This window comes from Daucus carota, chromosome 2, assembly GCF_001625215.2.
Source record: "Daucus carota subsp. sativus chromosome 2, DH1 v3.0, whole genome shotgun sequence".
Lineage (NCBI taxonomy): Eukaryota > Viridiplantae > Streptophyta > Magnoliopsida > Apiales > Apiaceae > Daucus > Daucus carota.
In genome coordinates, this window is record NC_030382.2 from 46,745,469 (window position 1) to 46,770,650 (window position 25,182).

At 34.7% G+C, this 25,182-nt stretch overlaps 4 protein-coding genes across 10 annotated transcripts; 3 read left to right on the forward strand and 1 right to left on the reverse strand.

Moving 5' to 3' along the window:
- Positions 1-486: 486 nt before the first annotated feature.
- On the reverse strand, positions 487-6,616 carry LOC108206536 (uncharacterized). 4 transcript variants are annotated; one of them, XM_017376866.2, is made up of 9 exons: positions 6,459-6,616; positions 5,433-5,784; positions 5,141-5,174; positions 4,770-4,997; positions 3,935-4,024; positions 2,816-2,881; positions 2,622-2,713; positions 2,477-2,524; positions 487-637 (listed from the first exon to the last, which is right to left on the reverse strand). In XM_017376866.2, coding segments are annotated over exons 1-9 (1,002 nt in total). In that variant the 5' UTR covers positions 6,550-6,616; the 3' UTR covers positions 487-636. The 4 variants fall into 4 exon arrangements, with proteins under 4 accessions (XP_017232355.1, XP_017232356.1, XP_017232354.1 ...); XM_017376867.2 differs by lacking the exon at positions 487-637 and adding an exon at positions 1,693-2,056 and having other exon boundaries at positions 6,491-6,616; XM_017376865.2 differs by lacking the exon at positions 487-637 and adding an exon at positions 1,693-2,056 and having other exon boundaries at positions 6,459-6,615.
- A 636-nt stretch (positions 6,617-7,252) lies between these two features.
- LOC108206118 (ubiquitin-ribosomal protein eS31 fusion protein-like) lies at positions 7,253-7,904 on the forward strand. The gene has a single exon (XM_017376310.2). It carries the CDS (start codon positions 7,294-7,296, stop codon positions 7,762-7,764), a length of 471 nt encoding a protein of 156 aa, XP_017231799.1. The 5' UTR covers positions 7,253-7,293; the 3' UTR covers positions 7,765-7,904.
- Positions 7,905-9,317: 1,413 nt separating this feature from the next.
- On the forward strand, positions 9,318-13,812 carry LOC108208192 (axial regulator YABBY 4). 2 transcript variants are annotated; one of them, XM_017378694.2, is made up of 7 exons: positions 9,318-10,778; positions 12,062-12,214; positions 12,307-12,433; positions 12,553-12,601; positions 12,758-12,833; positions 12,971-13,050; positions 13,508-13,812. In XM_017378694.2, exons 1-7 carry the CDS (start codon positions 10,608-10,610, stop codon positions 13,515-13,517), a joined length of 666 nt encoding a protein of 221 aa, XP_017234183.1. In that variant the 5' UTR covers positions 9,318-10,607; the 3' UTR covers positions 13,518-13,812. The 2 variants fall into 2 exon arrangements, with proteins under 2 accessions (XP_017234183.1, XP_017234184.1); XM_017378695.2 differs by having other exon boundaries at positions 10,637-11,948.
- A 5,680-nt stretch (positions 13,813-19,492) lies between these two features.
- On the forward strand, positions 19,493-23,184 carry LOC108210156 (E3 ubiquitin-protein ligase BOI). 3 transcript variants are annotated; one of them, XM_017381434.2, is made up of 4 exons: positions 19,493-19,764; positions 20,884-21,064; positions 21,672-22,033; positions 22,467-23,184. In XM_017381434.2, the coding sequence occupies exons 2-4, from the start codon at positions 20,959-20,961 to the stop codon at positions 23,004-23,006; spliced, it is 1,008 nt and encodes a 335-aa protein (XP_017236923.1). In that variant the 5' UTR covers positions 19,493-19,764; positions 20,884-20,958; the 3' UTR covers positions 23,007-23,184. The 3 variants fall into 3 exon arrangements, with proteins under 3 accessions (XP_017236923.1, XP_063943912.1, XP_063943913.1); XM_064087842.1 differs by having other exon boundaries at positions 19,527-19,764; positions 21,651-22,033; XM_064087843.1 differs by lacking the exon at positions 19,493-19,764 and adding an exon at positions 19,819-20,743 and having other exon boundaries at positions 21,651-22,033.
- Positions 23,185-25,182: the final 1,998 nt, after the last annotated feature.

Consider the following 25,182-nt stretch of genomic DNA (forward strand, 5'->3'; position numbering starts at 1 on the left):
ATCCAAAGAGCCAATACAAAGTACTAGTTCTATGTTTCCTTCTGTGAAACGGTTATGCATGTCTTCGAAAATAGGATTAGTAACCTGTTAAATAAACTCCAACAAGCTCCTAGCACCTCTTCAAAAATTTAGGAGCTCTATTTGAGGAAGCGGACTCTCCCTCTTAACTATATTTTACATTATTTTTGTTATGTACAAAGTACTCAACATGCATGATACAGTTTGTAGGTGTGCATATTTTAATAACAGATATAGATAGAGAGTATATGTAGGGAATACTGTTGTAGATATTGTGTAATTTTACCTCTTGAATAGTTAAGAGTTGATTGTTTATATTATTTTTGGAGAAAACTTAAGGAGTTTGTTGGAGTTGCTTTGAGTGTATCTGTTTGAATGTATTTGTTAATTAGACTCCCTTCGGACTAAGTGCCTTCTCTTTTCTTTTTTTACAATAAGTCCCTCTCCATGACATTTATAATTCAGCGGGGGCTAAAAAACACTATATTGAAATCACTAATTCAGCGGGGGCTCAAAAAAAAATTTACACTGTTTTCTCGAGGTTAGGGGGGCTCTAGCATCCCCTAGCCCCCCTCTCATTCCGCCACCGCAAATTGCATGTCGAATCTCCGCATCATATCTGCAACAGATTGCTCACTTGATCAAAACACAGACAATGCAATGCAAATGAAAGCAAAAGGACTGATTCTAGATATGCCACATTTAGTGGCGGACCACGATCTGCAATCCCGGGACACTTCAATATACGTGTCACAAAGTCAAACATAAATTAAAATGAGACATTGAGAGTGCTTAAAAAAAATCATGGTCCATGGATGAGGAAAAAAAAGTTAACACACAATTTGGAACTGATTTCTGCAAAGACAAGTAGCTGAAGCAATTTGAGTTCAGTGAACTGATTGCATTTTAAGAAACATTTTACTCAGACTCAGTCTGTAGTAACGCAATTCAGACATTTTTAACAGAGTCCTTATCAGTCACAAGTCAGAGTATACGCAGAATCTCCTCTTGCTGGGTTCCCCGCTACAATCTGCATGCTTTTTATGATATTCGACCTTAGTAAATGATATATTGAGAAGGCTCGCTAATTTGTTAGGCACTTTTGCGCACCAAATCTTAGAAACTTACACTATGTTAAATTTAAAACATAATTGGATAGGAATCAACTGAAACACTCTGAACTAGTAAGGAGATGCAAGAAACAGGAAATTAAAAGAGTGAATGCAAAATTTCAGACGAGAATATTGTGAAGGACATGGAGTAGCAACTTAGCGTGAAACTTCAATTTTGGATGGGGGCGATTGAGATCTAATTAAATTCTTTTATAAATGTAATGAAGGAAGAAACAAATTTATATTCACAAAACACTACAAATTTTACTCCACTCTCAGGTGATTTCATTTCTTGTAACTAGAAAGAAGCCTAAATCCAAATAGTGTCACAGATGTAAAAAGATGACCCTGCTGAGATGCATCTAGCTGTAAGAAAGTCATTTTGGTTGCTATAAAGTTCTAAACTTAAACTGACATGTACAAATTTAAAATTCACAGGATCGACTAACTATAAATATCATGTTATTTAGAGCGCAAGTCAAGCGGCAGCAACAATTTTTTTCTTTACTTATAATGTGATTAAGACAGTAATAAATCATGCATCTGAACTCAGAAATGAAAATTTACAAGAAAGACAATCATATGAATCTTTAATTTATATGAACAAGTTGTAACACTGCCTTGTTAATTCAACAAGAACCCTTAATAAAGAAGCATATATAATTCCTGTTTACAATATCAACGATATAAAGATTCATTTTTATGGATACTGTACAGAATCTTAATGTACTATTTACTAGCACTCTCTATGATAATTGCAGAAATGTTGGTGAGAACTAAGCTTGTAAATGCTCAACTCTTGCTCAGCCTACAGTACTACACAGCTTCAACAAAAGGATAATCTTGACAAACAGACGTGCTTTGTCTGAACTATTAGAAAAATGATACTGTAGCCAGGTAGCTGAACCAAACCAGTGGCTAGATACCTGCAAAGGTTTGGTTGCAGCAAAGAACAGATAATGTTCATTAGTCATGTAAAAGTCTATAAATTCATATAAGCCTTTTAAAATAGTAACATGGCAATATAACTCTTGACACTTGACAGTACACCCATAGATCCGTAATTCACAACATTGGCCACAATTTTTGTAGGCAATTTAGCACATGAAATCTACCTGGATATCAGAATAAAGTTAAATACCAACACAACTGAAATTCACGTCATACATTTGTGCCAAAAGTATCTAAGAATCAGTCTGCCAATCCAGATTTCTTTTGATTTTATAACAACTGTCAGGTGGATAAGACCGTTCTTCTAGTATTGAAATTTTCTTTGGAAATAATACAATGATATGGACAACATTTGGCAAACAATTCAATAAAAAACTTATACACATAATACATACCATATGGGAGCATATGGAGATGACAAGTCTAGATATTGATATGGCCACCTGTGAAAATTTACACATTAGGCATTATTTGTTCTCAGAAAATATCATATGCTCGTGGCAAAGGAAGCGAAAAAGTAAGAAGTAAAAACTAACATACTTCATGGAAACACAGGCATGGATGGTCCATTGGAATATGACATATATACAAGTGAACTGGACAAAATATGCAATACGGAAGAAAGGAAACCTCTGTAAAGGAATAACAATTAGTTAGTTATTCAGATACAGGCAGGAGATCTCCACTCTCATAAAACATAATACTCCTAGTCCTCATTGACTACCTAAACTTACCAAGCGATTCAAAATGATGTCAGCAATCAGGAATACAAAATTGAGTGAGTGCATGCTCACCTCAAGCTGTAGTGAATAAAAAAGGGTAAATATTATGTACATTTATAAAAGGATGGTATCTCCTACAGTAGAATGTTCAACAAAATGAATGTAAGAGGACTAAAGAACAAATATGGAGCAAAAATTGCTCAAGTGTCTCTCCTTAAGACACTCTTTTGTATTGCAAGCAGAAATCCAATACAGATGCAGGGATATGTTACACAAACAGGTCAACAGAGCATCACCAAGTTTTTTTAAAGATAAGCATACCTCAGCAATATCATATATGTATGAAATATCGACATTCACTAATTTTACAGTCAGAATTCAACACTTCAAGTTTAAATACTTCTGAAAGGGATGGCAGTTAAGATAAAGATTATATTTTGAATATACTAGCATAAGCAAGAAAACAGCCAAGAAAATATAAGCTAAACAATTAAAAAAATATAAACCGACATTATATTTATTTCAATATCTATAAACGCCCAACAACAAGCCTACAACAAAAGAAATATCACAATCAGAAGCCAAAACTGGAAGGACACTGTTTTTTCTTGTGCTACAAAATTTTCATAACAACACTTGGAGCGAATAATTTTCTGCTAGAAGGTACAGTATAACCAACTTTTAATGCGGATTACCTATATACTACCCTCAGCAGCAAAAGAATGTATTTATGCAACATCACATCCTAAATTTATCCACAAAATATGTCTGTAACAAGGACAATAATTTCCCCTTTCTAGTTGAGTAATATCTATTATCCGAAACCTCCTAAAAATGAAAACAACTCTTCAGTGTGCTCAATGAAAAAATTACATAACATCAGATCAAAGATCAAAGTTGTGTGTATAATGGATTTAACTAGTCAAGTCATTGGTTTTAAATCAAGCAGATCACTATGGACTGAACAGCACAAAGTGACAAATATATACGCATGCCCATAAGATTATGGTGACATATTTCTACATATCTATGCAGGAATTTAAGATTAAATACTAATGCTTCTGGCACAATTGACTATCATGTATGAAAAGAAGCACAAACAAGTCAAAGGATTGGATTCTTGAAACTTACGAAATTTAATTCATGATCTTTGGGAGTAAAAAATGGATAAAGGACAAACCAATAGATGATGTCAGTAAGCATCACAGCTCCTGCACAAATCTATTCATGGAAGAAAGAAAAATATCAGTGGAAAATAAACTTAATGATTGCAACATGATACTATGGTAGGCAGAAATTTTAATGACATTCAGGAAAATTAAACATGTAGGCAGAACAATCTGCAGCTACCAAAATCCATTGACAAATACATTTATTCATTTAAAGCATTAAAATAAGTTTGTAAGGAATAAATTAACAAATATACTACGTCAGGTCCGCGTCACTTAGTCGGGAGACATCAAAAGATACCACAATGTTAAAGCTATTTATATACTAATTTAATGATGAAAGGTTAAAGGATTTAGATTACATGATCTTTTTCCCCTGCTGTAAGTAGATGCCTAGAGGCTTCTGTTTACCATTCTATTTGTCTGTGCTCTTCTTCTATTTTTCTACTAATTAGTTTTTGCATTCCAACAGTTAGGCAGAGGGAAAAAAAAAAAAGCAAAGCGGCTTTGTAATTGCTGCTTCATGTCTTTGTTTCAAGTTAAATTTTACTTTTATCAGCTTCAAGTAATCTCCACTAAACAAGATTTTAAATCACTGTAAAGGAGAGCTGAAATGTATTACATTTGAACAATTGAAAGGTTATGAACCCTAGTGATTTACAAAGTTTAGGTACAAGTAACCCTGGCTGCAAATTTTCATTTGATGATATTCACCACAAGTCAAACAATAAGATATAAAAAATAAATGAAAAAAAAGACTACCTTCGAGTTGGCAAAAGGGAAAGAGGAAAACTTGCCTGAAAGGTTACTTGAAAGATAAAGCCCCATATATCTGCACTTTTACCGACAGACAGTTCATCCCTGTTCACCAAGTTTTTGGTAATATCAGAGAGATCTGCATTTTCCGCAAATGTGGGAGTCATGTAAGTGCTTCGCTCCATGTCTGAATTTGCAATATCAACCCTATCACTATCAACTTCATTGCAACAGTAGAAGCATCCATAAATGGAGAACAACGACCCAATCTAGAATGCCATTTTGACATGAACAAATATTAAATGCCAACTATCTTGAGCTTATGAAGATACATATCATGTTTTTATGTGTGTACATGTATTTGAACATATCTAGTTATGAGGATCAAGAAAAATATTAACAATTTAGATACCCCAAAATAGAGTGTGACCAATGCAAATGTCCACCTGTCCAGCAGCAAGAAACATAACAAATGATTAGTAGTGTGTGCTAAATCAAATAACAAATGTTACGACTTACGAGAAAGAGACACCATTTCATGCACTACATTTATTAAGGAATAAACAGATGTGCAAAACCAAAAGCACTATATCAAAACAGAATTCCAAAATGCTTCATTTAACAAGCAAAGCGACAATAAACTAATTTTCCTGTCACTGCAAGTTAAAAGTTAGAGGTGCTGATATTGAACCCAATGAACTTACGAAGTGTAATAAAAGAATATTCCGCCCCCATCAATGAATATATCAAACGACAACAATGTGAGGAGCACGATAAAGGCAACCATCCGGATAGCAAGAAGCCAAGCAGGATCAATTGACTTTGAACATGTTCTCCAAGCTTCATCCCTATACAGATGCCCAACAGTTTGCTGTTCATTGCCTTGTCTATGGGTTTTACTAGTAGCAGAACTTTCGTATTTCCAAATAACCATTGTCGCTGCTACCATAGATGTGAAAACCCCCAATGCACAAAGGAAGAATCTCCAGTTTAACCAGTAGCTTAAGGTATTTGTATCAACCCTCATGACTGGTTGGCAGGTGTAAGTCGAAAAGCCTGTTTAGAAATTCAAGGTCACATTTTTACTACCACAACACACCCATATGTTCTAAATCTAACTTGAATAACTTGTTCAAGAGTTAATATATCTAAAGATTCACAGTCAACAACTATTCCTGGAACTAACATTGTTAATATCACATTCACAATAACAAGCACAAAAGGTTATAACACGACAGTTCAATGTCGAACACCTTGTAGTACATGAAAATTTAAAGATAACCAATCCAAAACAAATTAAACAATACAAGAAAATAGTCACTCTCCTCTCAAAAGAGAACTAAGCAATTGGCATTAAACTCATCTAAATAGGGTTTTCTCAAGCAAATTGTGTCGAGTGAAAAGTTTAAGTCAACTGCATTTATCCAGTGATATGCAACTCTGAAAAGGTACTTAAAACTAAATCAAAACAGATACATAAATGATAGTAGATACATCCTGATAAAGCAAGGCACATGATCTAAAAGGGCAAGTATAAATGTAAAATGACTCATCTTGCATATAAGTACAAAAGTTAAGAATCATAAAGTGAACAAGTACAAGCTAACTACAGACAAAGAAGCAAAGACATTGGATAGATACATTGAACTACACTACTAGTTCTAAAGCACAAGATGTGATTCAAAATTTTAACGATGATGAAGAAAAATGGAGATGCTTCAGAATTTTACCAGGAAAAGATGAGAGGGAGGGAGAGGTGTACCAAGTCAGCAGATGTGTCACTTTGATAAACTGCCGGTATTTATGACAACCATCTACCATGGCACATGTTTTTGTCACTTAAGAAAAAGAATTGATAGTAGTAGATGATTTTGGTGATACAGTTAATGCACAAGTGCAGTTGTAATGTATATTGGAAATCAGAAATAACTTTTAAATTGGGAATAAAATAACTGGTTGATTTATTTATTCAAAATTTGCTGGAGATTTATTTAATAAATTAGAATTTATTCTAATAAATCAAAATTTTTTTATTCAAATAACAATATAATCGATAATTATTCTAATAAGTCCTCGATTAATTCTAAAAAATATATTAATAATTTTTCGATCACACTCCGATTTTTACTAAAAATACCTGATTTATCAAAGAAATCTCATATAAATCCTGAACCGACAAATTAAATAATTAATTTTATGATCATAAATCATTCTGATTAGTCCTAACCAGAATCATTAAATAAATAAATAATTAATTTTAAATAATTAATTTCACGATCATAAATTATAATTATAACATTTTTTTTTGTCATATAATAATTATAACCTTGTTAAAATCGCAGGAAACTCCGAGAAAACTCACAGACCCAAAGCAATATCTGTGCCCAACAAAATTCAGAGGATGAAAAGTCCAAACTTAAAATCCACATCAACTTTCACAAAACAATACCCACGGGCCTAAACAGTTGAATCCCGTCCAAAGCCCAACAAAAAGCCCAACCCTAATCCTCACGATATAAAACCTCGCATGACCCCTAATTCTCATCTTCTACAGCCGCACCCAAAATGCAGATCTTCGTGAAAACCCTAACCGGCAAGACCATCACTCTCGAGGTCGAGTCTTCGGACACCATCGACAATGTCAAGGCCAAGATCCAGGACAAAGAAGGCATCCCTCCGGACCAGCAGCGCCTCATCTTCGCCGGAAAGCAGCTGGAGGACGGCAGAACCCTAGCCGACTACAACATCCAGAAGGAGTCCACTCTCCACCTCGTCCTCCGTCTCCGCGGCGGCGGCAAGAAGAGGAAGAAGAAGACCTACACCAAGCCCAAGAAGATCAAGCACAAGCATAAGAAGGTCAAGCTCGCCGTGCTGCAGTTCTACAAGGTGGATGAGAGTGGGAAGGTGCAGAGGCTGAGGAAGGAGTGTCCGAATGCGGAGTGTGGGGCCGGGACTTTCATGGCGAATCATTTTGATAGGCATTATTGTGGCAAGTGTGGGCTCACCTATGTTTACCAGAAGGCTGGAGGCGACTGATTAGGTTTTTCTTATATCGTGTTTTGATGTTGCGGTGTTTTGTTTTTGTTTCGAAATGGATGTTTAATTTCGATATGAATTGTTGAATTTGGATTTGGATTATTGATATTTAGTATTTATGCTTATTGTTTTTTCTGTTATGTCGTGATGTTATATCTGTGTTTAGGTCGTTAATTTACTTTTGGCATAATGGTTTTTTATGCGGTGGAATGATTTGTTGTGTTGATTTAGTATTTGCTTAGCTGATGGGATTCAAATGTTGGATTTGAGTGCTTTGGTCATTTCTTCAAGAGTAGTTGTTCATGCCTGCTTTTTTACTTGTTCCCTGTAATATTTCAGTTTAGAGTCTGATTTGTGTCTTGTTGGTAGAAACAAAAATATGAGATGTAGGTCATGTGTGATTTTATTTAATTTCCTTGCCTAGTTCATGCTGCTTCTTAGGATGTAAACATAGGTAACTAGGTGTTGTGGACTCTGCTGTTTTAGGCATAATTCTGAGTGTTTATGTTGCTCTAGAACTTGATATCATGTTGAAACTGTTATGTTCTTATAATTTTGATCGGCTAAGAATGAATTTGATATTTGACAAGCGTGAATTATTTGGTTTGAGCTTGTTAACTTGTCAGTTTCTTGTGACCGTGGTTGTCATGTTGGTCGACTAGTCGGCGACGAGTCGATTAAGTGATGAAGGGATGTCGACTATCTGAATGTCGATATTTCAGTCGCCTGGTTGACTAGTCGAGCTGCAGATTGAGCATTCTGACTCTTTTTTTAGGTAGCTCTGACTTATTTTTTTAACTTGCCTGCAGAATATGTTAACTGATATGTTAACTGTTTCTGGTTATGTGTTTATTGCATTCTGCTGTTTTAATTTTTGCACTCTGCAGTTGTAATTTCTGTGATTTTTTGTTTTGCACTTCTGCAGATTTCTGCTCTATTTTCTGCTGATTATTGCCTCTGCTTTGTTTATCTGGAATCTGTATTGTGCATAAATAATTCTGCTTAATTCTGTATATATCATTTCTGTTTAATTGTGTTGTTGCACTGCACTACCAGCACCATACTTAATTACAAATTAGATCAAATCACAGTATCACACAATTGTATATTTCGCTGTCACTATACCAAGTCGAAATCATGATTGTCACCATACCAAGGTGACAATCGTGCTTGTGACTTGTATATTCTTTTATGACTTATGAGAACTCATTAGCCAGCTTGTAATTTTTATTTAGCCTACTCTTATGTTGTGTTTGGTTGGGGAGAATGGAACGGAATGGAATGGAATGAGTAAAAAATACTTGAAACTAATAAAGATAGGAAGAAAGTTTTGAAAAAATTTGAAAGAGTGCAAAATTGCTATGATGAGATTTGAGAAGAAATTGAGAATGGGAGAGAATGAGCATTCCATCTCAAATGGAAGGGGTGATATCTAGCATATGATGTAGGGAATGGAATGGAGGAAGGAATTAAATTTCTTAAAAACCATCCATAAGATAGTTCATTTTTCATTCCATTCCTTCCGGAATCATTCACCCCAACCAAACACAACATTATGTCTTCACTATTGTTGTGTTTGGTTGGGGTGAATGATTCCGGAAGGAATGGAATGAAAAATGAACTATCTTATGGATGGTTTTTAAGAAATTTAATTCCTTCCTCCATTCCATTCCCTACATCATATGCTAGATATCACCCCTTCCATTTGAGATGGAATGCTCATTCTCTCCCATTCTCAATTTCTTCTCAAATCTCATCATAGCAATTTTGCACTCTTTCAAATTTTTTCAAAACTTTCTTCCTATCTTTATTAGTTTCAAGTATTTTTTACTCATTCCATTCCGTTCCATTCTCCCCAACCAAACACAACATATGTGTTCTCCAGAGCTATGTTGCAAAAGCATTTTTTAGCATTACTTTAGATGTGGGTCTCTCTCTGATAAAATATGCCAGTGAGACCAAATTATTATACTTAATAAGATTGGTGAAGTAATTTATTCTTGTTCACCTGGTGAACATGGTTGGTTCTTGAATGAGTTTTTTTTTTTTTTTTTAAATTTGTGTCATCTATGTTAGCATTGGAATTTATTCATGCTTATTTGCTTTTTTTTTTTTTTCTGTTACCGTGTTTTTCGTAAAGACTTGTAATGTTTGTGCTTTAGTTTGGTTTTATCAGATTGGCTGCCTTGTGCTTTGTAATTTGAGCACATCTGGTGAACAATCATGTTTTTACAACTAATCGTTAGCCACTTGTGCCTGAATATTAGAACTGTTTAAAATGATATGGTGAATGGACAATGGCCAGCGCCTGTAGAAATTTGGTTATTTAAACAGGGTTGTTGACAAATTTTCTGCAGTGGTAGATGTAGAGCATTTGGTTATCGAATATGGGTTATTCTGTTTTGGGTAGCCAAATGTCGGGTATGGGCTTGATGACTTGTGCTGTGTAATCCTTCAATGCCATGATAAAATAATGTTTAACTTTTACCTTTCAGAATATACAGATTGTTAGTGGGAGCAAATGCTTTATGATGTTCGACTAGGATTTGTTATGTAAATTCACCCAGGAATAATAGTTTTGCACAACTTAGGGGGATATTTTTGTAATTGCACCCTTTTGGTACAAAAAGGGAAGAAAAAGAAGAAGAATAATGGTAGCTAAGCATGCCAAGATGGTGAAAATCGATTACCCTAGTACTTAACAATATCAGTGAAAACCGAGGATCTTGTACCTAATGATTGTTCAAACTGTTTGGAAGCGATCCTTGTCACCTATTAGCTTCTTTACTAAAATCTGCCTACATCTCCACTTTTAAGTGAGTATGGCCCTTTCCAGCCATTGAATGCCTGCTAAAGCGGAAGGTTTCATTGAGGGTCTTCCTGCTGTTCAATGGCTCCTTGTAAAGCGTAAGGTTTCGTTGAGCGATCTATCGGCCATGGAGGGAATCATTTTTCCTCAGGTTCTCAGATCTATCGGCCATGGGAGGGAATCGTTATTTCTCAGCTGCTCAGTGGTAGGCTATTAACTGACTGGTTGAATAATTGCAGTATAGAGTAAAAAACATAGTAATAAATCTCGTGCAGAATTGTGGAGGGCCTAAATGTTTTAACATATTTGAACATTGAAGCAGCACTCTTCTTCGGTAAACACAAAACGTAATGAAAGAAGATGCATCATATAAAACTGTGATAGCAAATCTAAAACGCAAACAAAGGTTTTACACCTTTCAATTACTACTATTTTTTATTTGGTATTTTGTTCTCCCAGTTATCGTTGTTTGGTGTATATATTTGTACCCTCACTGCAATCCCTGTTAGTAGCAAGAAGAGCTTTGTTTCCCAGTCCCTTTTTTGGAAAAATTAATTTTGTTTCAACTCCCCTCGGTTTAAAATCTCAAGAGGCATCATAAAGGTAAGAGCCCTAGAAAACAAAAGAAAATTCAGCACTGTCAAATTGCTTTACATTAACATCATTCCCATAAATTGTGATGGATAAGCATGACAGAATTAGAATGCAGAACATCTTTTGAAATTGAATTTTCTTTCTGTTTTGGAAGAAGGACAAATACTTAGATTCCTATTTACCATGTATGTACACCATTGAAGCAACTTCTCTTCCTCTTATTAATTATGGGAGAGCCTAAAGCACTGTACCTTCACTTTCAGCTCTAGCTGGTGTCAATGAAAATTATACATAGAAAGTCATTCAGAAAAGAACACAGTTGCAAACAAGAAATAATAAATGAAACAACATATACTGCTGCCATAATAGAAATTTGATCCTTTACCTGAACAAACGATGATCAATGTCTTGTATTTGTAGCAGAATCAGTGCTCATGTGCCAATGAATTACTCTCCCTTTATTTCACCAGACAAGGCCTGCCACTGGTTTTCACTTGGCTTAAGCATGTCAGTCTAGACTTATAGCGAAAAAATGTTCTACTACTCATCTGCTACTCATTGCTGAGCATCGAATCAGTATATAACCTCATCATTGGTGTCCTTCAGAACCAAGATTCTGATCATTGTATCCAAATAATAAACTCCAAGCCTTGTCATCTCCTTCATTCTGTAACTTTCACTCTCTTTACTCCACGGAAACATGTCAACTGTAAATCAGGGTTTTGACCTTCAAGATCAAATTTGCTATGTACATTGTGGCTATTGCACCACCATTCTACTGGTATATGTATAATTGAATGCACTCTGTCGCCACATAAGAGTAAAAATTCTAAGGATTGTGTATCATGTATAAATTTGTATGTTGATAAATCGTTGCCATTATGATGATTGTAGGTGAGTGTTCCACATAGTAGCTTATCAATGGTGGTTACAGTCAAATGTGGTCATTGCACAAGCCTCCTTTCAGTCAATATGCTCAGAGCCTCCTTTGCTCCTCTTCATCTCTCCCCTTCTCTTTCCCATTCTGATCATCATCCTGAGCAAGAGGTAATCTATTTAACAGGTTCTTTACTGTTTGTTAAAAATTTAATGCATTATATGTGAAGTACTAATTTCCTGTGTGTCTGATCTTTTATCAGATGGAGAAAGAAATTTTTCCAGAAATAACCAAGGATTCTCAGAAAGAAATGAACAATTCATCCCCTGTCATCTCATCGGATGAAGAAGGAGACTATGTTTTTTCATCCAATCTGGTCATAAATAGACGTAAATCTGCTATCAATATGTGTTTAGTTTAACATGCCATGAGCAGGGCTTTCTCACACTTGTTACATGTAATCCTTTTAAAAGATGTTATAATTTGTTTTTTGCATTATCTTATACAGCTCCAGAGAAAAGACCACGAGCTCCATCTGCCTATAATCGCTTCATTAAGTAAGAAATAGATAGATAGCTTGATATTAGATGTCGAATGACTACAGACTACTATATTTACAATGACTGATGACATTCATACTTGTGCCAATTTTTTTTCTGTTGTTAAGTGTACTTATGTGACTGTTAATGAACATATATGTATGTTATGAACAGAGACGAAATCCGAAGGTTAAAGGCTAAGAATCCCAACATGGCACACAAGCAAGCCTTCAGCACAGCAGCCAAAAATGTATGCTTCTTTAGTCTATGCATATCATCCGGAACCATTTTGTTAGTTGTAAGCTTAAAAACCATGCTTCCAGTCAGATATAAATCTGAATTTACGAGTTGCTAATTTTAAATTCTTGATGAATGTTACATATCCAGTGGGCTCACTTTCCCCCAAGCCTGAACAAATTAGGAGACGAGGATGCTGCAGCCGGAAACAAAACACATTTTCATGCTAGGTAAGTAGCTGATGATCAAAGAAAGTATATCCTCATAATTGATGTTTCATGCTTGCTGGAATCAGATTGTCGGCTTTTCTATTTATGAAACCTGATTCCAACAATGCTTGTTGCTTTAGTACTCAGGAATTAGTCTCAACTCTCATGCTTGTTGCTTAAGTACTCAAGATTTAGTCTCAACTCTCATCCTCAGTACTCAGGATCTAATCTCAACCTTTGAATCTACTTCTATAATAATTCGTACATGGCCCGAATTCATAAAGATGTCAGTAATTGTTACATGGTTCCCCCAATCTGACGATACCAATCAATTTGCAAATCCGATTAGATCCAAAGATAAAACGACAACTGTCGAATTAATTGCTGAGCTAGCCATCACTGAATAATCATTTTTGACTTTAGTATGATTGTGGAAATGCATGACACTACATGTCTGTTTGGTGCAACTTGTTCACAGGTCTATGTAGAAGGCAATGGTGTTAGCATGAAGGAAAGGCCAGTAAATAGTTGTGTTAATTAATTCAGTACCAAAAACAGGATTATCTTCCTCTACAATTAATTCCCTTATAAAGCACAGTTAGTGGTTGCAATCATTTGCTTTTTCAAGGCAGATGCTTTCAGCCTCTCACTGCTTATTGATTGTAGAAGTTTTACTTGATGCTTAGGGCTCCCTTGTGATTCATTCTTGATGTATCATCTGCTAAATTGTGTGTTTGTGGACTGGAAATGTAGACTGGGAATCTTCTAGATGTTTGTTATGTATGCATGTTTTCACATAAACGCCTACCATCAAGACTAGTCTATGCAGGGGAGCATGCAATTTTAATTTCGAATCAGTTGAGATTAAAAATTATCACACCATTATGAAATTCTAAATATTAATGGAGATGAGAATATAAATTTTATTAAATTTTAACTGAAACTGGTATCTTGAGTGTTGATAAGGTTTATTTCTTGTCGTTCCAGGTTCTGAATTCGATTCTCGCTCATCCCGAGATTTGTTAGTATATAAGACATATAAATCTCATTATTCAAAAAATTAAAACCGTGTGCTTAAAATAATTCTTTGTTAATTTTTAGAGTTAATCGGAACTATGATTCAAATTTTTTTTTTTTTTTTCAGTTTGTTCGGTGGATATATAAGAATTGTTGTTGAGAGGATGATGACTTGGTATTTCAAAGTTTGTGGCCAACACATTTAGCAATATCAACCATTATTTTCTTTCAATTAAATAGATGGCTGGACCAAACACATCAAACAACAAATATGATTAATTATATTTAGTTGGTAATACTAAGATTTCAACAAATGTGTACAAGAAAATCTGCTAATAATGTAAAACACGCATCTGGTGGCTGCTAAACCCCTACATTTGCTTCATCATAAGTACGTAATACAAGTAGTCGATGCCAGTTTTTCACCTGTCAAATTTATAATTCTATTTTCAAGTACGTCGGCGTAAACTTGGTCAAGAAACGAAGAAAATGAGATTTATTGTAAGATATTCTTCTATTTGTCAAAACAAATTTCTCAAAAAAATAAAAATAGGAAATTTCCAAAATCATTTCTAAATATTTTTCCTCAGATTTTAGTTGTATAATTTCACTCTTATTAGCAATAATAAATCTTCTCTATACACATAAATCATCAAATTAAAATCAACGTTATCACATCATTCATGAAATAAAAATTGGAACATGATCCTAGACTCTACTGGGGTGCAACAATTTCTCATTAGTACAATTACCGAAATAATACCAAACGCCATAAGCAAGATTAACATGTTTAGATGAGTGAACGAATGATTAGCTAAACCACCATATTAACCAAGGTGTTTAACCTTTTTTATATCAGTCATGCTATATGTAATACGCATTATTGATAGGATGGGGTGGAGTGATTAATGAGACAACCAAGAAGCAACCTAATATATTGATTAAGGAGGGGTCATCTATCAACTTTATACGGCAAACATAATTAGTTATGTTAGCATCCATCTGTATTAGCTGAGCGGGTTAGAGTTGGTTTCCTCACCAATAATTTAGTCTTCTACTACTAGTTGATCTTTCTTTCTTAGCAACAAAAACGAGAATATATGAATATGTATATATGACAAATAGGTGCGAGGCGGATGGGGAGTGATATGAACGAAGTGATGCAATGAACTGGATGAGGATGATTCCATGCTTGCAGTACGCTAGCAATTAATTATGTGCAGGTTCTCTTGACAAGTTTAAGATAGCGAGGCCGTTTGGTAATACTAAAAATTATGACTAATGGCAGTGATTTGGGGCCGTTTAGATTTATTTAAAAGTAATTTTAGCAAATGAGAAATTAGTTATAGATGAGAAGCATTTTTTAATTTATGTATTTGAATAATTTTTTTGGTGTTTACAATTTATCGATTATCGTGTATAAAAATAATTAAATTAATAACAAATTGTTATAGTCTATCTTTTAAAGTGGTCATTTACATTTTCGTAAAATCAAATTTTAAAAATAAAAAAATCACAAAAAAAATTAGGATTTTCAATTTCTAGATTCTGGTTTCTGGCTTATAAGTTGGATACTGACTTATATTTTTTTTTCCACACAAATGGTACGAATAAGCTGCTGCTGACTTATAAACCCAAAAATCGGGCTTAAAAGCCCCGCTAAACAACATTTTAACTGATAAATACTCGATTTTAATGTAATTTCATATTATAAATGACTTATGAATTATTAAAATAATAATAATAGTCACATTAATAATAATTTGATAAATTATTAATTTTAGTATTGAAATTAGTTTTATTAAAAATTCATCATAACAAAATAAGTTGGTAACTAAAATACATAAATAAAACCTTTTTCTCTGCAAATGATGAAATATGGCATATGAACATTATGATTTTAAGTTAATCAAAAAACACTTGCACCAAGTTTTTTCTGAAAATACTTACTTTCAGCTTTTTGTGAAAATCTATGGTAGAAAATCATGTAACAAAATCATGGGTGAATGTAAGTCTCGTGTGAAGAAGACCATGAGCTAAGAGCATCTCCAATAGCCTCTTTATAGTGGCTCTTAAATTGATATTTGAGGAGGAGTGTAGTTTTGCTTGCTCCAATAGACTCCTGATCACTCTTAAATTCCCTAAAATTCTTTTCTCTCTCCTCAATTGTAAGAGCTACTAGCCACTCCTAACTAATATTTTATAATAAATTTGGAAGCACAAATTCTCTCTCCATCCACTTGCTTTTGTACTTATATGCACATGACTTGCTTTTAATAATATAAAACAAAATAAGGAGTGAATATAAGAGGTGTTGTTGGAGTTGAACCAACATTAAATCACTAAGAGTCAATATTTTATATTATATTTAGGAGTGAGTTAAGAGACTATTGGAGATGCTCTAAGAGCATCTCCAATAGTCTCCTAGTTTGCTCCTAAATATAATATAAAATATTGAGCTCCTAGCAAGTTAGTACATTATTAAGAGTTTGAGCTCCAACAATGCTCTTTATATCAACTCCTAACATTATATTTTATTCTTATTTGAACTCCATTATGACAAAAGTTCAAATTCCAATGGGTGAGAGAGAATATTGTATTATAAAATACAACTTAAGAGCTATGTAGTGGCTCTTAAAAGAGAGGAGAGAGAATAGACTCTTAGTGTTTTAAGAGCCACTAAGAGTCTATTGGAGCTCTATATTTTCTCATGCTCCTTATTTTTAGTCTTAAGAGCCTATTTAAGAGACTATTGGAGATGCTCTAAGGTATTATGTTTATATTGTATCACACGTTATTTTTTTTATTGTGCACTAAACGTCTAAACCGGGTGTTTTCACGGAAACAGTCTCTCTACTTTAAGGGTAGGGGCAGGGCTGCGTACATTTTACCCTCCTCAGATCCTACTCTAAGCGGGAATACTGAGTACGTGTGGTATAGTATTGTAGATTTATCAATCAAATCTCATCAAAAATATTACTTTTACATTTTAACTCCAAATATGCAAATATTAAAAAACTATCAAACAATTATTTCTGCAACACAACATTTTGAACAAGACTTTCAAACTGACTCTTGCAGGGTGTATTCAATTGAGATTTTAATGAATTGTTTTTAGTCCGTGAATTTTAATGGATTGTATGTGATTTTGATTTTATGCAGATTCTTGATAAAATGTAGCACCAATTCAGCAGCTTTTTGTTCGATTTTCCGTGGAGTAACATTCTCATCAGTACGAGTGAAGGATAGAGTCTTTTGGATTTAAGAATTATACTTCAAAATCTCATGAATTTTGGTGGGATCTCAAAAAATTTAAAATACACCGAATAATGCAACAAAATCCATCATTTTATGAAATTTAAAAAAATTCATTAGTATTTGAATACGGTCAGATTTTAATGGATCTTAAACAATCACAATTGAATATTATTGGATTTCATAAATGAAAAAATATTTTAAAATCCCAATCGAATATACTCCTTAGATAAAAAATTCAATAATTAATAAATTGCTACTTTTATTTTTAGCAAAATTTACGAGCAAAGGCGTATATTATGGTCATCTAAAATTGACATACATGCTGCCAAACAAAGTGGTTGACTTGTCACGATAACGAGGGCATAGTTATTTATCTCGGGGTTCCCATTGTATTGTCCACTCCGGCAGAGCGCAGACGGTTCCAATCGTATACTCCCTCTGTCCCATTTTAACTGATGTTTGACTTTCTGACACGTATATTGAGGTGTGAAAAAATAATATTTATACTCAATAAAAAAATTTAATTCTTATATCAAATAAAAGTTTAGATTCTAAACTTTTATTTGATATAACTTTTATAAAGAATAATTATGTCTAGATGTGATTTTTTTAACATCTTAAAATACATGTAAAAAAGTCAAAAGCAGTTAAAATGCGACGGAGGGAGTAAATGTATACGAATATTGTACGCGCACAATTAAGATACACTCGTCCGTTCCATCTTTTATTTCGAGGAGTCGACCACAGCTCGTCGTTTGCTCACCCGCCAAATTTTACCTTCCACCAACTACAAGTCCCCAACCAAGTCCAAACTCCCCGCTTTTCGATTATATATTTTCTGCAACACTCGCACCAACAAATTTCCAACAAAATTGCTCTGCTCCACGATTATAATTATGATTTTTTTAATGCACATGAATAATTTTTAATCGAACACAAGAATTCTTTTCATAAAATATGTGACACTATTGTTGTCCAAATTTGAATTGTTTTAACCGAACCGAGCTTAGACAGCATTTCATTTTTCTTTTAATCCAACTCAAATGATTCTGTGAAACAAAAGGATTTTGGTTAGATTAAAACTAAGGAATTGTATATGTAAATAAACAAGAAGTACAACATATTCTCCTCGAACAAAAAATAAAAACAGCAACAATGACACAGTGAGATGCTTGTGGAATAATGTAATGAAGGAATGGAGGCAAGTTTGTTGACAGGGGAAAAGTTGAGTAATGGGTGGGAAGAATAGTGTGATGAGATGACAATGCATCATTTTTGATATATACTACTCCCTCTATGTCATCCAATTCTTATCATTTGAAATGGACTGCTCGGCACGCATTTTAAAACTCATAAAAAATATAGTTTCATAATTTATTTTTAAAATTTCCTTTTCTGAATAAAATTTTAAACATTAAACTTTTATTCAGAAAAAGAAAATTTTAAAAATAAGTTATAGAACCATATTTTTCATGAGTCTTAAAATGCGTGTCGAACACTCCCCTCCAAATGATAAGAATTGCAGGGGACGGAAGGGAGTACTTGTTGTACATATCATTTCATGTGGGATCCAGTCAGATAATCAGCACATTTCTTCCTTCATCTTTCATTTTTATAGATAATAATCTCAATCGTATCAACACAAGAGATTGTATCTCATGTATAATCCACCTTTTTTAAAAATAATAAAATCAAATATGAATTTTAAATATTTTCTTTTGGTAAATGAATTTAGAATATTTGATTAGTATATATTATACGGATTATTGCTCGCAGTTTATCATGCAAATTTTCTAATGTGTGTCATACACACACACTAATAATCGCATTTTAATTACATAACGGATTTTTGTTTGTTTGTTTTTTTTTTTTTTTGAAATAACATAACGGATTTTTGTTGATCCAAATTTTATCAAATGATGATAACTGTATGCACTCAAAATTTTTGCAAGTTAAATTTCCTACCTAATTGAAGAATAATTATAATACCGACGATCTTTCTTTTTATGAGTAATAAATTTTTGTTTCAATTTTTTCCTTCTAAATACCATGGGAAACAAATAAATGATTTAATTAACTAATTTATATGTATAAAATTTTCATAATTATTAATATGAATACAAACAATCAAATAATTAAAAAAACTGACAAAAAAATTTAAAAATATTTTCTGCTACTTCTGCATAACATTTTGCATTTTATATACGTTCTGGTTGTCCACTGTCTCCACTTCAAGGTTTGCGTAACCACCACCGCACCGATACGATAAACCCATTCATTCATTTTCTTCAATAATTTCGCACCTTTCAACGCCTTCTTTTCTTTTACGATTCCCCATAACCATCACCCCTTACCTTCTCCATTATCTTCCCATCTCATTTATTCTCTCCCATTTCTCCTTCAGATCTCTCTCAACTTTTTTTTTCAACTGTCCTTTTTCTTGATCGCCCATTTTTCAAGGTACGTTCATTTTCCTCTTTTTTAGATTTTGATTATAGTTTTGGTGACCCTTTTGAATCTTTTTATCGGGGCAAGTCATTGTTTTGGCAATGAGTTGTTATTTCTTGAGAAAGATTTGATTTTGTTTTGGGTTCTTGAGATGAATTGATTATATGTTGGAGTTAAAAATCTTGTTGCGTTACTTTTGGTTATTCATGATTCTTGATGTATTGATACACTATTTGTTTTGGTTTTTGAATGTTAGTACTATGTTTGGTGCATATTTTACAGTTGTGCTTTTGATATACAGCTGGTTTTTGAAGAAGTATATACATATATTCTAGCTGATATGATAGAACATATGTGTTGTTTTGGTAATTAGAGGTAGAATCTAGTACATGTATCCAAGTGATTTGCAATAGGACTGAAGGCATTTGTTCTTGAATAGTTGACAAGATTTTATTCATATTCTTAGAAGTAGACGGCAGATGAAATTGGCAGAATCTTGAGTTGCCTAATATTAAAGCAGTCTAGCACTTTGTTTGGTGAAAAATGTTTATGTTGTTAGTATTGGAACAGCTGACAATTCCTTTACCTTGGTGGAAGGTTAAGTGTACATGGATCTAGTTGGACTTTTGGACAGGTTAGTTTTGATAGGTCTTTATGAAGGGTGAATATGTTCCATCTAGTTTTAATGGGGAGTGGGATATATCTACCACTCAGTTGTCCTCTGGATTCTGGCCTCTAATTTGCTAACGTGAGTGCTTCATAAATGACTTGATATGATAAATTGTTCGTTGGCAAGGATATCGGCACCGTTAGAGTTAATTGTTGCGCAAGTCCATAAAAAAGGGGGTGGGGGGGCTAACGGAACCTTAAATTGCTTGAAGCCAAGTCGATGCATGCCGTAAACTGCATAAGAATCTAAATGAGCTCTCTTCAGTCACAGACAAGAACTGATGAAGAGATTTTTTTAAGAGTTTTTTTTATAAAAAACAAGGTAAGTTTGAGTGGTGTCGGATGAATAGGGAAGTGTCAGTAATGGCCCTAATGGCTTTTAAGTTTCAAATTTAATATTGATGATGTTTTGCTAATAGGCATTTGGTCTGACTCGCTCTTTTTTTTTTTTTTTTCCTGTAGGTGAATCTTTCTAGTGTTTATTTCTGTGAAGGAAATTGTACTCCTAACCAGTACAAATAAAATTTTGCTGTGAATATGTTTGGAGGAAAAAATGGCAATGCAACAATTCCTGTATTTATTGATGAAAACAAAGCGCGGTATCCTACGAATGCATCTAATCAGCTGCAGCTATTTGGAAACAGTAAGTAACTATTTTCTCCATAGAGTATATTGGTTTTCAAATCATATATTTAATGAACTTACCTTTATTGTATGATGCTGGTTATAGATGTATGGCACGAGTTTTATTTTAAGTGATATCTTTTAAATTGACGTCACTTTGAATTGACTGCTTCTTTTCGGTTCAGTCCCCTTTTAAGAATGATGAATACTGAATAAATATATCACTTAAAACATTTTAACTTAGGCTAGTCTTTAGCTAGACAAGAATGCATAATTGTAGAAAAATAAAGTAGCTAACCGACAAATCTTGGAATCTACGTTAGCATTGTTAGAGAAGCAAATGCTGGAGTACATCAGTGGTAAGGAGGTGTCTCTGACTGATGATATAAGGCCATCTCTCTGGGTTGTATCATGTATGCCTCTACTCGTCATGATGACTGCTAGAATTGTCAATATGTCGTTGAACATGATACAATGAGGAAGTATATGAATGTCTTACACAATAACACCTCTTGTATTTTTTATTTGTAATTTATGACTGAGAAACCATAAATGTAATTTATTTATTTTTTACCTTTGAAGTAGAGGACTGAATAATTTAATAGCTTTTTCAATTTGTGCTATAGTATCAGCTGGTGGCACAACTGATCCATTAAATGTTTTTGGGAGAGAGCATAATAATGCAATGTTTCGACCTAATAAACGGGGGAGGGAAGCAGAAACTATTTCCAGGCAGCAAAGGCTTCAGTTTTCCCTGAATCAGAACACCTGCAATGATGAAGCTGACCAAGTTGCATGTATCCCAATTCAAAATCCTGTATCTACTGGTCTAAGACTGTCATATGATGACGATGAGCGGAACTCCTCAATTACTTCTGGTAGTGGAAGCATGGCGGCTTCACCACCTATCATCTTGTCTCTTGGTGACAACCTTAGGAATGAACTGGAGCGACAGGAAGAAGAATTTAATAACTATTTCAAAATTCAGGTATGTGTTGGCTGATGATTTTACTTTTGTCTTGTCACTTGTGGGTCAATTTGAAAGGCTGCCCTTACATTATACTTTTGAGTATAGGATTTTAAGTTGTTTGTATTTTGAGTATAGGATTTTAAGTTGTTTGTATTGATCCGAATGATTAAAATACCTTTTTACTGTTCAAAAAATTATAATTTTGTGTAGATACAATTGATATACTTATAAGAAAAGTTCTAGTTAACTTCCCTGGACCTTTTTCCTGCCCCTCACCTGATTGTTAATTAGGTTGAGAAGCCCCTGGTTCTTTTTGACCTGCACGTGAAGTCGGCCTCTGCTTTTGTGCTCATTATTCATGATTTAATGCATTAATGGGTTTACATTTACCTTGCAGTTCGTACTAGTTATTCTTTATAACTTTGATTTAATATAAATGCTCTGTAAACAGGAGGAAAACTTAGTAAAGGGTGTGAAGGACTTAAAGCAGCGGCAGATGGTATCTTTTATGACAGCTATTGAGAAAAGTGTTGGTAAGAAGTTGCATGAGAAAGACTTCGAGATAGAAAACATAAATCGCAAAAACAGGGAACTGATGGAGAGAATAAAGCAGGTAGCTGCTGATGCGCAGAATTGGCACTACAAGGCCAAGTACAATGAGTCGCTTGTTAATATACTGAAAACAAATCTCCAACAAACATTATCACAGGGTGCTGCACAAATGAAGGAAGGATTTGGGGACAGTGATCTTGACGATACTGCCTCCTACATTAACCCAGCTAACTTTCTTGGTGTACCCAGTGTCCCAGGAAGGACGACTTCAGTGAAGAACGGTAATATGCTTTGTAAAGTTTGCAACGTCAAAGAAGTTTCTTTCTTATTGATGCCCTGTAGACACTTGTGTTTGTGTAATAATTGTGAAGGAAGGGTTGTCGCTTGTCCTGTATGCCAGTCGATAAAAACTGCGGGTGTCCAGGTTTACTTATCTTAGATACCAAACCATATAAAACTCGGGAAACGAAAGGTCATATATGAAAGTTGAACGTCTTTTGCTGTAACTATGAAATGTATGCATGTCCATGACATGTTTCTTCAAGATGGATTACACCATCTTGTTATGACTGTGTCTTGAAATGCTCTTTGATATGGATATGTTGCTGACTTGCTTATGCTTGCTTGGAACATTGCAATACAGTGATATCCTCCCTCTTCTCTTAGTATTAAGCACCTATACAGTACACTTTTGAACATGAGAGTTTGAATAGTCTAATTACTAGAGCAACTAAATCTTAAGCAAGCTTATTTAAACGGGACCATTTCCGCTGCATCAATAAGAACCATGAGGTTGGGTTTGCCTAATCTTGTTGGCCGTAACAAATCTGGTGTATTGGGCTTCCTGAAGGATAAAATGAAGAATCGTGTTCTTTCATGGAAGGAGGGTTGGGTTTCACAGGCTGGGAGAGAGGTCTTGATAAAAAACGTGGCACAAGCCATGCCAACTTATGCTATGAGTTTGTTTCTTTTGCCGTTGGAAATCTCGAAAGACTTCGAGAGAACTTTATCGAGGTACTGGTGGGGAGAAAAGGGGAATGCCAAGCCAGGGATTCATTGGATGTGCTGGGAGAGAATGAGTAAACATAAGCTGGAGGGGGGGTTGAGTTTCAGAGATTTCCAGAGTTTTAATATCGCTTTGTTAGGTAAACAAGGATGGAGATTAGTTTCTAGACCCGAAAGACTATCGAGCAAAATCTATAAAGCAAGATATTTTCCGAACGATCATTTTTTCGATGCAGAGCTTGGTAGCAGTCCTAGTTTTATTTGGCGAAGTATCTGGGAAGCGAAGCAGGTGGTTAAGGCAGGAGCTCGGTGGAAAGTGGGGGATGGTAGCCGTATTAAAATCCTGAATCAGCCATGGTTATCTGATAATATGGATCCGTACATAACAAGTGAGCTACAAGGATTGAGTGAAGCAACTGTGTCGTCTTTGAGAACTGAAGATGGTCAGCAATGGGATGTTGAAGTAGTTAAGGACCTCTTCAACCGTAGAGACCAGCAATGTATTTTAAATACTCCAGTAGGTGGCAACGGGGTAACAGATGAATTGTTTTGGAACGAAGACCTCAAGGGCGAGTATACTGTTAGGAGTGCATATAAATTGCTTCAAAAGCAAAAAGGTCCTCATTTAGTTGGAGGAAGCAGTGACTTATGGAGGAAGTTCTGGAGAATAAAAGCTCCTCCTAAAGTGTTGAATATGGTGTGGAGAGCAATAAATCACTGCCTTCCAACGAGGGTTAATCTGATCTGCAAAAAAGTTCCAGTGAGCGAGGTTTGTCCGTTCTGTAATGGTGGTGCTGAGACAGTTATTCATGCTTTAGTCACTTGCCCGTTTGCTAGTCAATGTTGGATGCATAGGGGTGGTTTTAATCCAAGCGCAGATGGGTATACCTTTGATGAATGGCTTCAGCAAATACTAGATCGTACAGCAAAGGAAGCTCATGGAGAGATAGTAACTATGTGCTGGAGTATATGGCAGGCAAGGAACCAGCTGGTGTGGGAGAACAAAAGGAGTGAAGCAAATCAAGTAGTGTTTTCGACAAAGCAGTATCTTGCAGAGTGGAACAAGGCCCAAGGGAGTTCGACAAAGGCTCTGTATCGGGATGTAATTCCAGGGGACGGAGCAAGTTCTTGGGTCAGGCCAAAACAGAATACAGTCAAGGTAACGGTCGATGCTGCATTATTTGCTGAAACTTCGAAATATGGTGTTGGTGTAATAGCAAGGGATGATGAAGGCCAGGTTGTGCAAGGGAGGACAGAAGTGTTCGAGGGAGTGGTTAGACCGGAGTTTGCAGAAGCTGTAGCAGTAAAAGAAGCATTAAGTTGGATTAAATCTTACGGATGGAGGGAGGTGGTTCTGGAATCAGACTGCTTGGCAGTGGTGCAAGCTATCCGCAGTAAGCTTACTCTACGGTCTCCTTTTGGTCGTATCATTATGGAGTGTCGTAGAATGCTAGTAGAGTTAAACATTGAATTGTTTTTTATTACACGATCTGCCAACATGGCCGCTCACTGGTTAGCGAGAGAGTCATTGTTATGTCCAGGTCGTAGCTTTGACAGGAGGTCTGTTCCTGTCGGTTTGGAGTCTCACTTGTTAGCAGATTTATTTGAGT